Below are 14337 nucleotides of genomic sequence, written 5' to 3'. Positions count from 1 at the left end.
AAAGAGTCATATTTAAAATAGTTGTACACTATCTGACCCCCAAGTAAAATCAGCAGTTTGCTGACTAAGAGATATTTTTTGTTTAAAAATTTTTAAAAGCTGCTATTTACACAAATCATAAAGCAGCTTGTGCTTTGGCATTCACGAAATGTCATCCACTCCAGAGAGAACATCTCCCTTATTTTCCTTGTTGGAGATAAAACATGTAAGTAATGCTCAAATGGAAGAGAGAAATTTTTACATGAACAAGAACATGCGTACAGATTTTCTTTCTCTTTCTCCTCCACATACCCACACAAATTATAATTACTTCATATAGGTTTTTTTTCAGTCCTTTCTTTTAAATTTTGTTCATTTTAACTTCAATAATCATTTGAAGTATACAATGTTTATATAAGAATTCATTTATCTTCAATAGTATTAAACTGGAAAAAATTTTTCTTCTGCTACTTTTTAGCATTTTTTAAAAAAATGTATTTATTTTTAATTAAAGGATAATTGCTTGACAATATTGGTTTGGTTTCTGCCATGCCTCAACATGCATTAGCCATAGGTGTGCACATGTCCACTCCCTCTTGAACCTCCTTCCCAGCTCCCACCCTTTCCGACCCTTAGGTTGTTACAGAGCCCCAGTTTGAGTCCCCTGAGTCATACAGCAAGCTTCCACTGGCTATCTGTTTTACACATGGTAGTGTATATGCTTCCATGCAACTCTCTGCATTCATCCCACTCTCTCCTCCCTCCTCCTGGCCTGTGTCCATAAATCTGTTCTCCATGTCTGCATCTGCACTGCTGCCCTGCAAATAGCTTCATCAGTACCATCTTTCTGGATTTCATATACATATATTAATATACTGTTTGTTTTTCTGTTTCTCACTTAACTTCACTCTGTATAATAGGCTTTAGGTTCATCCACCTTATTATAACTGACTCAAATTCATTTCTTTTTATGGCTGAGTAGTATTTCATTGTATACATTACCACAGCTTCTTTATCCGTTCATCTGTCAATGGACATCTAGGTTGCTTCCATATCCTAGCTATTGTAAATAGTGCTGCAATAAACATTGGGGTATATGGATCTTTTGCAGTTTTGGTTTCCTCATTGTGTGTGCCTAGAAGTGGTATGGCTGGGTCATGGTAGTTTATTCCTAGTCTTTTAAGGAATCTCCATAGTGACTGTAATCGATTTATATTCCCAACGAAGGTGAAAGAGGGTTCCCTTTTCTCCACACGCTCTCCAGCAATTACTGTTTCTGAAGTTTTTGATGATGGCCATTCTGACCAGTGTGAGGTGATATCTCATTGTAGTTTTGATTTACATTTCTCTAATAATGAGTCATGTTGAGAATCTTTTCATATGTTTATTAGCTATTGAAATGTTTCCTGTTTCATATGGCTTCAGCAATATGTGAACCATGAACTTCCAGATGTTCAAGCAGGTTTTAGAAAAGGCAGAGGAACCAGAGATCAAATTGCCAACATCTGCTGGATCATGGAGAAAGCAAGAGTTTCAGAAAAACATATATTTCTGCTTCATTGACTATGCCAAAGCTTTTGACTGTGTGGATCACAATAAACTGTGGAAAATTCTGAAAGAGATGGGAATACCAGACCACCTGACCTGCCTCTTGAGAAACTTATATGCAGGTCAGGAAGCAACAGTTAGAACTGGACATGGAATAACAGACTGGTTCCAAAGAGGAAAAGGAGTATGTCAAGGCTATATATTGTCACCCTGCTTATTTAACTTCTATGCAGAGCACATCATGAGGAACGCTGGGCTGGAAGAAGCACAAGCTGGAATCAAGATTGCTGGGAGAAATATCAATAACCTCAGATATGCAGATGACAAAACCCTTATGGCAGAAAGTGAAGAGGAACTAAAAAGCCTCTTGATGAAAGTGAAAGAGGAGAGTGAAAAAGTTGGCTTAAAACTCAACATTCAGAAAACAAAGATCATGGCATCTGGTCCCATCACTTCATGGGAAATAGATGGAGAAACAGTGGAAACAGTGTCAGACTTTATTTTTTGGAGCTCCAAAATCACTGTAGATGCTGAGTGCAGCCATGAAATTAAAAGATGCTTACTCCTTGGAAGGAAAGTTATGACCAACCTAGACAGCATATTAAAAAGCAGAGACATTACTTTGCCAAACAAGGTCTGTCTAGTCAAGGCTATGGTTTTTCCCGTGGTCATGTATGGATGTGAGAGTTGGACTGTGAAGAAAGCTGATCGCCGAAGAATTGATGCTTTTGAACTGTGGTGTTGGAGAAGACTCTTGAGAGTCCCTTGGACTGCAAGGAGATCCAACCAGTCCATTCTAAAGGAGATCAATCCTGGGTGTTCATTGGAAGGACTGATGCTAAAACTGAAACTCCAATACTTTGGCCACCTCATGCGAAGAGTTGACTCACTGGAAAAGACTCTGATGCTGGGAGGGATTGGGGGTGGGAGGAGACGGGGACGACAGAGAGAGATGGCTGGATGGCATCACCAGCTCGATGGACATGAGTTTGTGTGAACCCTGGGAGTTGGTGATGGACAGGGAGGCCTGGCGTGCTGTGATTCATGGGGTCGCAAAGAGTCGGACACGACTGAGCAACTGAACTGACTGACTGATGTTTCCTTTGGAGTCTTCTTCTATTCTTTGAAGTGCACAATAAATATGTTGTATCACTTATTTAATTTTATCCTAAAAAGTACATGTTATATTGGAGAATACAAATTAAAGTTTTCTATTACCTGGCTTATTAAAGAATCAAAACCAACCACCTCTTGCTAAAGAAAGTTCAGGTTAGTAATTAAAGGAAACGTAGTTACAAATAATCTTGTATTATTAGGTAGAAGTCTCCACATAGCAATACTCTTGCTTTTTTGTGCAGTTTTTGGGTGTTGTTATTGACTTATGTATTGTTAGTCTCACTCAGTACTGACTTCAGTATGGTTAGTTAGTATTCACAGTGCTGTATGAGTTACACAAATCTTATACTTGAATTTGATATCATTTATGAGAAAATAAATGAAATGACTTATTCATGCATTCATTTGGTTTCTGTTAAAACAAATACAGTGTAGAACTAGACTGCCTTGACTGATAATATTTACCTTTGTGCTTTTTTAAATTTTTTATTTATTTTTTAATTGAAGGATAATTGCTTTACAGAATTTTGTTTTCTGTCCAGCTTCAGCCTTAACATGAATCAGCCATAGGTATACATATGTAGATGACACCACCTTTATGGCAGAAAGTGAAGAGGAACTCAAAAGCCTCTTGATGAAAGTGAAAGAGGCTTAGTCCTCTTCTCCTGCCTCCAATCTTTCCAGGCATTAGAGTCTTTTCCAATGAGTCAGTTCTTTGCATGAGGTGGCCAAAGTATTGAAGTTTCAGCTTCAGCATCAGTCCTTCCAATGAGTATTCAGGACTGATTTCCTTTAGGATGGACTGGTTGGATCTCCTTGCAGTCCAACAGACTCTTAAGAGTCTACTCCAACACCACAGTTCAAAAGCATCAATACTTCTGTGCTCAGTTTTCTTTATAGTCCAATTCTCACATCCATACATGACCACTGGAAAAACCATAGCTTTGTTAGACGGACCATTGTTGGGAAAGTAATGTCTCTGCTTTTTTTTTTAATTAATTTCTTTTTTATTGAAGGATAATTGCTTTACAGAATTTTACTGTTTTCTGTCATGAATCAGCCATAGGTATACATATATCCCATCCTTTTGAAACTCCCTCCTATCTCCCTCCCCACCCCACCCCTCTAGGTTGACACAGAGCCCCTGTTTGAGTTCCTGAGCCATATAGCAGATTCCCGTTGGCTGTCTGTTTTACGTATGGTAATGTGAGTTTCCATGTTACTCTCTCCATACATCTCTACCTTTGTGCATTTATTGTAGGTGAAGACATTAACTGAGGAGTGTTCCAACAAGAAAGTATCAATTGATTCACTAAAGCAAAGACTAAGCGTTGCTGTAAAAGAGAAGTCTCAGTATGAAGAGATGTATCAGCAAACTAAAGAGGAGTTAGAAAAAAAGGTATGGTTTAGGACATTTTAGCTTAGAGGTGGACTGTAACAATCTCTTTTTTATTTTTTAAATTGTCATTTTTTTCTCCCCAAAACTACTATGAGTTACTTAAATGTTTCACATCACTACAAAGAACATTTATATCTCTACATAAAACACTAAGAATTTTTTTTACTATTAAAGGTAATGATGTATTAGAGAAACAGATTTTATTTATCTTGATTTATAATAAATGAAAACTGTTGTTAATAACTGGTATTTATATAAGTAGATACAAAGTTTTAGGTCCACTTAAACTTACAAGCTAATTAAATACTTCCATTTGATATATGAAATCTTTTAGTCCAAAATCCCTTCCATGTCTTTAATGATTTATAATTTTTAAAAGAATAAATTGATTTTGATGATAAATGTGATAATATGTGCTCAAGATAGTCATTGAAAATAAAGTTTTACTCAAATGAAAATAAATACAAGATATAAAGAGAGTAATGAAACCCTTTCTTTATCTTACATCTCGAACTTCCAAATCTGTTTAAGAAATATATTTTTATTCTATGATTACCGGTCTTTTGCAGGATCTCAAGCTTACTTTCCTCCTGTCAAAAATAAATGAGACTGAGTCTGCCATGGCAGAGATTGAAACAGCAGCATCTAAGCATCTTCAAGGATTAGCAATGCAAAGTGAGCAGGCCCTAGAAGGTGCACAGGAGAAATTGCTACTAGCCAGTGAGAAAGTAGAAGAGTTCACCATGTTTGTGAAGGTTTGAATTCCTTGCCCTTTACTAACTGCTGCTTTACTTCAGGCACAGTGGGCAGTGGCCTATTTCAGATGATCTGGGGTGTTCTTGAAGTTCCTTTCTGCTCTCCCAAACCACAAAGCATCTTCCCGTACCCTCCCCACCACACTATTCAAATTTTCTCTATGAAAGATTCATTTCCATAGCTTGAGTTTAAAAATGTCCACTTTGTTTTTAATATTCTTTTTCCAGTGTCAATTAAGTTGTGAAATTGTGGTAATCACATAAGCAAGACGGGTTTTTAAGACCAAAGAATTGAGTTATTTCCATTCCACTTCCTTTTAAAAATCATCCAAGCAAGAACAACCAGAAGCTTGGTCCATTATCATTGACGTTAAGGGATATTGCACCCCGGTCCCATAACTTATCAGGCATGGAGTGGGTAAAGGAATGGTAAATGATCTGGCAGGACAAAAGGAAGACAGACTAAGTATCTACAAAGGGTGTACCATCTAGAAATTATCTGACCGCTGAAGAATCCCAGAAAGTCTTAGGCATTGGCTGTACAAGGAACCACCAAAGCGAAGGGTGTTGGGGGAAGGGAGAATACCAGGTTTTGTTTGAAAGTCTTTATAAGGAGTGTTTAGATCTCTGGTCTGTACTTCGGCCCCCACGTGGTCAGCCAGTATTACTCTCTTAACTATTCTGGGAAAATGTAGGAGGAACAGTTTGGTTTCAGAGATAACAAGGCACTGAGGCCTGGGAACTTGGGGATTGCTCCACTTATGGCAAGCCACTCCAGTACTATTGCCTAGAAAATCCCATGGATGGAGGAGCCTGGTTGGCTGTAGTCTGTGGGGTCGCTAAGGGTCGGACACGACTGAGCGACTTCACTTTCACTTTTCACTTTGACACACTGGAGAAGGAAATGGCAACCCACTCCAATGTTCTTGCCTGGAGAATCCCAGGGATGGGGGAGCCTGGTGGGCTGCCGTCTATGGGGTCGCACAGAGTCGGACACGACTGAAGTGACTTAGCAGCAGCAGCATGAGTTGTTTACACTCCAATTTAGTGCCTTTTGTTCTGCCTTGTATTGTAGCTAGCAAACAGGTCTGTTGCCATTATGCTGTCTCCTTTGCTGGAAATGCAGATTTGACCCCTGAGTCAGGATGATCCCCTGGAGAAGGAAATGGCACCCCTTCTAGTATTCTTGCCTGGGAAATCCCATGGAAACAGGACTAGGGCCTGTTGGGCCACAGTTCACTGGATCACAAAGAGTCAGACACGACTTAGCAACAGAACAACAAAAACAACTGGCACATGATAGAACTCGCTAAACTCTTGAGAAATTGACTTTATATCTGCTTCAAGAATAGTACTGGACACGTAATCACTGCTCAGATTGAAACCTCTGTGAAGGCAAGAGCTATGCACACTCCTAATGAGCATAGTTAAAGAATGTTGAGCATAGTTAGAGAACATACATAGTTCCTACATGGAACATTATGATCAATGGGACTCATTCTGTGCAGAACTTAATAGGGTATCAGGTACACTGCTGCTGCTGCTAAGTTGCTTCAGTCGTAACCAACTCTGTGTGACCCCATAGACGGCAGCCCACCATGCTCCCCCGTCCTGGGATTCTCCAGGCAAGAACACTGGAATGGGTTGCCATTTCCTTCTCCATCAGGTATACAAAAGTACTTAATAAATATTATTAGTAGTATTAATAGTAATAATGTTTGTTCTGGCCCTGCTGTGGAATCTGTGTTCCCTTTAGTTTTTTTTCATTTATGCATAGGGCACAACCAGATTATAGCAGAGGTGGGGTAGCCATCTGTTCTAGATCTAGTCTTGAATATGGAATTTTACCCTGGAGTAAAATCAAGTGCTTTGAGCATCTGGGCTGGATGTATGTGGCAGAGCTGAGTCTTTGAATTCTTCTAATAACTGAATAAAACACATAAGGGAAATTTCTAGAAGTATTTGCTCAGTTTGATTGAGGCCGGATAATAGGCTTGTTAATGTGCTTGTATGTGAAAATCATATGGTCAATTCTATCTTCTTGGTGGCTTTTGTTAGCTGATAAATAAATACTAGCCAAAAAACAACATTTATACAGAAGTTTAAATCATTTAATTATCAATATGTACTTGCTTGTTAAGATTTAGTAAGATGATTAGGGCATATAAATTTCTTGATTCTTTAGTAAGAATATTTTTAAAGCATTATAATTTTATTTTTGATGTGTACAGTTGTTAACACTTTGGTACTGATCTACTCTTAATTATGATTTTTCTGTTCTTTTTTTCAGCTCTATTAAATATGACATTTAACATTTTATAAGATTAAGATATATAATATGATGACTTGATACATGTATATATTAAGAAAAGTTTACTACAATAGGTTAGTTAACACATCCTTAACCTCACATAATTGCCATTTTATTGTTATTGTTATGGGAAGGACATTTAAAATCTAGTCATAGCAAATTCCAAGTATACAATTGAGTATTGTTAACTATAATCACTATGTTATACATTAAATCCCTGGAACTTATTCTTCTTATGATTGGAAGTTTGTACCATTTGACCAACATCTCATTTACTCTTCCCCTCAACCCCTAGCAACCACATTTCTACTCTCTAGTTCTGAGTTAGCCTTTTTAAAATTCCATATATATAAGCAATGTCTGCGGCCATACCACCCTGAACACGCCCGATCTCGTCTGATCTCAGAAGCTAAGCAGGGTCGGGCCTGGTTAGTACTTGGATGGGAGACTGCCTGGGAATACCGGGCGATATCATCCAGTATTTGTATTTTTCTGTCTGATTTATTTCACTTAGCATAGTACTCTCAGGGGCTATCCATGTTGTCAGAAATGTGTGGATTTCCTTCTTTTCATGCTGAGTCATCATATTCCATTGTGTGTGTGTTTAATCACACACACACACACACATATTTACTACATTTTTCTTACTCATTAATATATTGATAGACACAAGTTGTTTCCATGTCTTGATTAGTGCACATAATGCTGCAGTGACCATGAGAGTACATGTATCTCTTTGAGATTGTTTTTAATTTCCTTTCAGTATGTACTCAGAAGTTGGATTGCTAGTAGTTGTTATCTTTAATTTTTCAAGGAACCTCTACACTGTTTTTTACAGTGTCTGTACCAATTTACAGTCTGACCCACAGTGCACAATGTGTCCCTTTTCTCAACATGTTGTCAGCATTTGTTCTCTCTTATCTGTTTGATAGTAGCCATTCCAACAGCTATGAGCTGATACCTTGTGGTTTTGATTTGCATTTCTCTGATGATCGGTAAGGTTGAGCACCTTCTCATGAACTTGCTGGCCGTTGTATGTGTTCTTTGGAAAAGTATTTGTTCAGATTCTATTTCCATTTCTAAATTGGATGTTTTGGGTTTTGTTATCAAGTTGTATGAGTTATATATAATTTAAAGTTAGGAAATGTGATGCCTCCAGCTTTGTGCTTTCCTAAGATTGCTTTGGCTAGTCAGTCTTTCATAGTTTCATCCGAATTTAGGGGATTTTTTTCTATTTTTCTGCAAAAGTGGCATTGGAACTTTGATAGAAGTCTTACTGAACCTCTCGATGTCTTTGGGTAGAATGAACATTTTAAGACTATCCACTCTTTCAATCAGTAAACGCAGGATATCGTTTCATTTATTTATGTCTTCTTTAGTTTCTTTCATCAGTGTCTTAGAGTTTTGGGTGTATAGGTCTTTCACTTCCTTAGTTAAATTTATCCCTAAAATTTTATTGTTGGGTGCTACTGTAAGTGGGATTGTTTGATTCCTTTTTCACATGTTTTACTGTTAGTGTATAGAGACACAACAAATTAATTTTTATCTGTATCGTACAACTTTACTGAATTTGTTGATTAGCTTTATTTGATAGAGTTCTTAGGATTTTCTACATAAAAGATCATGTAATGAGCAAAAAGAGACAGTGTGACTTCTTTCTTTCTGATTTGGATGCTTTTTATTTCCCTTTACTGCCTAATTGCTCCAGCTAGGACTTCCAGTTCTGTGTTGAATAGGAGTGGTGAGGGTGGTCACCTTTCTCTTGTTTCTGATCTTGGATGGAAAGCTTTCAGCTTTTCATTGTTGAGTGTGATGTTAGTTTGGTTTTGTATTATATGGCTTTTGTTATGTACAGTATGTTCCTTCTATACCCAGTTTCTGGGGAGTTTATCATGAAAGAATGTTAAATCTTGTTTAGTACTTTTTCTGCATTTATAAAAATGAGATGATTGTATGATTTTTATCTTCATTCTTTTAATGTAGTATATTACATTTATTGATTTGTGTAAGTTGACTTATTCTTTTCCAGGGATAAATCCCACTTGACCATGGTGTGTGGTCCTTTTAATGTGTTGTTAAATTCAGTTTGTTAGTATTTTGTTCAGAGGTTTTACATCTATATTCATCAGGGGTATTGGCCTATAGGTTTCTTTTCTTGTAGTATCTGTCTTTGGTATCAGGTTAATGCTGACCTCTTAAAATGAGTTTGAAAGTGTTCTTTCCTTTTACATTCTTTGGAAGAGCTTGAGAAGAATTGACATTCTTTTGTCTTAGGTAGAATTTACCAGTGAAGCCATCAGGTCATGGGCTTTTCTTTATTGGAAAGTGTTTGATTGCTAATTCAATCTCTTTACTTACTGATCTGTTCAAATTTTCTGCTACTTTGTGATTCAGTCTTGGTAGATTGTATAGTCTGGGAATTTATCCATTTCTTGTAGGTTGTCCAATTTGTTGGCATATAATTTTTCATAGTATCCTCTTATGATTCTTTGTATTTCTGTAATGTCAGTTGTAATATCTTCTCTTTTGTTTCTAATTTTCTTTTTAAAAATTTGATCCAGCGATCGCACTCCTGGGCATACACACCGAGGAAACCAGAATTGAAAGAGACACATGTACTCCAATGTTCATTGCAGCACTGTTTATAATAGCCAGGACATGGAAGCAACCTAGATGTCCATCTGCAGATGAATGGATAAGAAAGCTTTGGTACATATACACAATGGAGTATTTCTCAGCCATCAAAAAGAATGCATTTGAATCAGTTTTAATGAGGTGGATGAAATTGGAGCCAATTATACAGAGTGAAGTAAGCCAGAAAGAAGAACATCAATACCGTATATTAACGCATATATATGGAATTTAGAAAAATGGTAACCTGAACCCTGTATAAGAGACTGCAAAAGAGACATAGGCATTTAGAACAGTCTTTGGGACTCTGTGGGAGAGGGTGAAGGTGGAATGATTGGAGAGAATGGAATTGTAGCATGTATATTATCATAAGTGACCAGTCCAGGTTCGACGCATAAATTTTCCTCTGTTCAAAAAAAAAAAAAAATTTATTTATTGTTTAATGGAATGATAATTGCTTTACAGAATTTTGTTGTTTTCTGTCAAACCTCAACATGAATCAGCCATCAGTTCAGTTCAGTTCAGTTCAGTTCAGTTACTCAGTCGTGTCCGACTCTCCGCGACCCCATGAATCGCAGCACACCAGGCCTCCCTGTCCATCACCAACTCCCGGAGTACACTCAAACTCATGTCCACAGAGTCGGTGATGCCATCCAGCCATCTCATTCTCGGTCGTCCCCTTCTCCTCCCGCCCCCAACCTTTCCCAGCATCAGAGTCTTTTCCAGTGAGTCAACTCGTCGCATGAGGTGGCCAAAGAATCAGCCATAGGTATACATATATCCCCTCCCGTTTGAACCTTCCTCCCATCTTCCTCCCCATCCCACCTCTCTAGATTAATTTTCTTAATTTAAGTACTCTCTTTTTCTTGGTAAGTGTAGATAGAAATTTATCCATTTAGTTTGTCTCTTTTAAAAACTAGCTCTTAGTTTCACTGATCTTTTCTGTTCTCTTTTTGTCTCTATTTATCTCCACTCTGCTCTTTGTTATTACCTTCCTCTACTAACTTTGGGTTTACTTTGTTCTTTTTCTAGTTCATTGAATTACAAAGTTAGATTTTTTTGAGTTTTGTTTGTTTTTTTGCTTAACGGTCCCACATAACAGTGGAGGCCAGTGACAGGAGTTGGGTGTTGGTGTACAGGTGCTCAGGTGGAGGGGCTCACTGCAGCTGAACCCAGCAGTACAAGTCAGTGAGAGGAAACAGGACCAGGTCTGGGCCCACACACAGCCGTGGGGGCCTTGGTGGTTGACATACAGTCTTGTGGCCATAGAGCCTCACCACAGGCACTCGCAGATCATTAGAGGCCAGCGGCAGACCATTGGCAAGAGGTCCTCAGTTGAAGAGGTTAGCTCCAAATTCATGCACATCTATCTATCACTGCAGGGGTCTAGGCTGACATCTTGCACTTGTGCAGGTGCAAAGGCTAAGCTGGCTTCCAGTGCAGATTGCAGGGTTCAGTTAGGGTCAGGGAGGGACTGTCAGGTGGCATTTGTGAAAGTGGAAACCTGTGGGGGGAAGTACAGTGGTAGAATCTGCAGGGGGCCCATGACAGCCATCCTTGGCATTGGTTTCTTCAGTGGTGAAATCTGTTGGGATCCTACACAGAGTTGGTTACTGTGAACCACAGCTGCTCCTGCTGTGTAGTTGATATTGGAAGCCCCGGCTATTCTTTGTTTTTCCAGCCTGTCCCTATATGTCTTGACTTTGTCAGTCTCTGGGTAGGGTGAAGCTGAAGTGATCTTTCATTCTGTGATGTGAAAAACTGGGGAAGTCGGTTGCTCGCCTCATTCTTCCTTTCCCAGTGAGGGAGCTCCTTTGAACCCTGGAGTTCTCCACTGGCACTGAGCAGTGCTGCCCTGGGGGATGGGATGATGCAGGCACAATGAGGCTGTCCTTCCTTTTCTTTGTATGGAGTAATTCTCTATTTTTTTGATTCACAGTGTTGCTGAAATTTCTTAAGTGGACTCCTGAGCCCTTCCAGAGCTATTTTAGTCTGTGAATGTCTAATTGTTGATATTTGTGGGGGGATGGAGGCTGGTACCATTTTGGTGATGTGACTTCTTAATTATGATATTTAAAATCAAATTTGAATTAACTCTTTCAGTCCTATCATTATATAAAAAGGGTAAATTATAGCATTTTTAAAGGAAAGCTTTTAATAAAAATACATTGAGTGAAATTTAAAATATGTAAATTATACCTTAATAAAACTATTTAAGCTGTTAAAAAAGACATTATTTCTCCAAGAAACTATGATTGTAGGCGTGACTACATGATACTTGAACAGCCAATTATAACCTTCATCACAATAATCTAATCTTACTGAAAATCTAATCGGTTCATTATGATTCAGTGAAACTCAAAAATTTTTATAGTTAGCTAACACAGATCAAGACTCCTTAATAAAGACTGGAAAGCGTAATCTAATAAGGCTGGAATGAAATAGCTTGTTTTACTCTAACACCATTGCTAACTGCTTAAAATAAATCACATTGAAATATTGAAAAATATAGTGACTTTAAGTTGGGATATACATCCAAGCAAGTACTCTTATTTTGAAAATATAATCAAATATTGAGATAATTCCTAGCTCATGATATTTCAAGAAGTTTAAGGAGGCTGACATAAATTTTTATAAATTCATTTAATATTTGTTGAATGCTTATTTTGTATGGTACAGTGTTTTTACTTACCTTGACAATAAGTGATAGCTAAGGACCATTGTTCAACTGATGCAAATAGAGTAAAACATTTTTAAGCTTCTAATGTTTTTAACATTGGAGTATTTAAAAACTTTTGCACAATTTGGAAGCGCTCAGAGAAGAGCTGAGCAGATTTTAAACTGGTAAGAGAAAGCAATTTTGTCATGGATGGAAGGGAAGTAAAAATACAATCCAGATGGAAGTAACACCCAGAGCTGAAAACAGGCAGAGCACCAGCATAGAAACAAAAGGCAAGTGTGATCATATGAAAACAAAATTTCAACCTGGATATAAGCGGGGAAAGTAAAACATTTCAATGAACTTAGTGCAGTGAGATTCTACTATGTATCTGAAAGGTTTGGAAGGGAAGAAGAATATTTGAGCATCATGAAGTATATTTCAGCAAAATAACATAACATTTTTTAATAATACAGACATTTTCCCCAAATATACCCATGTTGCTTTCAGCCAGCTAATGGCTGCTGCTGCTGTTGCTAAATCACTTCAGTCGTGTCCGACTCTGTGTGACCCCATAGACGGCAGCCCACCAGGCTCTGCCATCCCTGGGATTCTCCAGTCAAGAGTACTGGAGTGGGTTGCCATTTCCTTCTCCAATGCATGAAAGTGAAAAGTGAAAGTGAAGTTGCTCAGTCGTGTCTGACTCTTCGCGACCCCATGGACTGCAGCCCACCAGGCTCCTCCGTCCATGGGATTTTTCCAGGCAAGAGTACTGGAGTGGGTTGCCATTGCCTGCAACATTGCTTAAAACTAATATGTGTCTTCACTTCCCTATGAGGCTTCCATGATTAGTCTTGTTAATTCTAAGACTTTTCACTACATGTCACCTCATTTATCCCTCTTTAACCATACTGACTTTCTTGCTGTTCTTTGAATACTGCAAGCCATGTTTTTTTTCCTCAAAGTCTTTGCTCTTCCCTCTGTATATTATTGATAAAATAGCTTCCCTTTTCACTTCTTCAGGTCTTTCTGCCCAGATGGGACTCTTGTCAATCTTTAGAACATAAGAAACAATGGAAAACAAAGACTCCTGTAAAACCTACAATTAAATCTAAATAGCTTGATGTTAGTGATTATAGTACTAGAAGCTGTGAAGGGGTGCTTGTAAGGGATGTTTCTTTTTTGCTCTGGTGGAACATACAGAGGATGAGAAACTCTAGATATTGATTCAAAATATAATATTGATTTTATTATATTAAATTAATCAAGTTTAATTAAATAATATTAAATATATGTTCAGGAGTTTTAAAGGTGACCACAAGAACAGGAATCAAGCATTTAATTTTCAAAGAATTAGAGGAAATTTTAAAAAAATTAAAATCTCCATCAATTCAATACAAACCAGGAAGAAGAATGCAAGGAAGGGAGGAAGAAAATATAGAACAAAGGAGAGGAACAGTTAATAACAAGCATGGTAAATAAAAAGGATAGGATGATCCAAACATACCAATAATCATAGTATATATAATGAAGTTGAAATATATTTTTTTAAAAAGAAAAAAAAAAAAAACAATGAGATTCTGAAAAAGATGCACCTAAAGCATGTGAAAGTGCTGCACTCAATATGCCAGCAAATTTGGAAACCTCAGCAGTGGCCACAGGACTGGAAAAGGTCAGTCTTCATTCCAATCCCAAAGAAAGGGAATGCCAAAGAATGCTCAAACTACCGCACAATTGTACTCATCTCACACACTAGTAAAGTCATGCTCAAAATTCTCCAAACCAGGCTTCAGCAATATGTGAACCGTGAACTCCCAGATGTTCAAGCAGGTTTTAGAAAAGGCAGAGGCACCAGAGATCAAATTGCCAACATCCGCTAGATCATGGAGAAAGCAAGAGAGTTCCAGAAAAATATCTATTTCTGCTTCATTGACTATGC

General features: G+C 37.8%; 1 protein-coding gene and 1 pseudogene across 1 annotated transcript in view; both read left to right on the top strand.

Moving 5' to 3' along the window:
• CNTLN (centlein) overlaps positions 1-14337 on the top strand; it is a 341044-nt gene that overhangs the window by 302955 nt on the left and 23752 nt on the right. Inside the window, exons 22-23 of the mRNA XM_055428174.2 lie at positions 3905-4042; positions 4612-4797. Of these exons, the coding sequence (XP_055284149.2) occupies positions 3905-4042; positions 4612-4797 (324 nt within the window). The remainder of the gene's footprint in view (positions 1-3904; positions 4043-4611; positions 4798-14337) is intronic.
• LOC129557669 (5S ribosomal RNA) lies at positions 7467-7585 on the top strand (annotated as a pseudogene).

Source organism: Moschus berezovskii, chromosome 7, assembly GCF_049115385.1.
Source record: "Moschus berezovskii isolate FMDL1 chromosome 7, NW_MosBer_1.0, whole genome shotgun sequence".
NCBI lineage: Eukaryota > Metazoa > Chordata > Mammalia > Artiodactyla > Moschidae > Moschus > Moschus berezovskii.
This window is presented reverse-complemented; position numbering and strand designations above follow the sequence as displayed.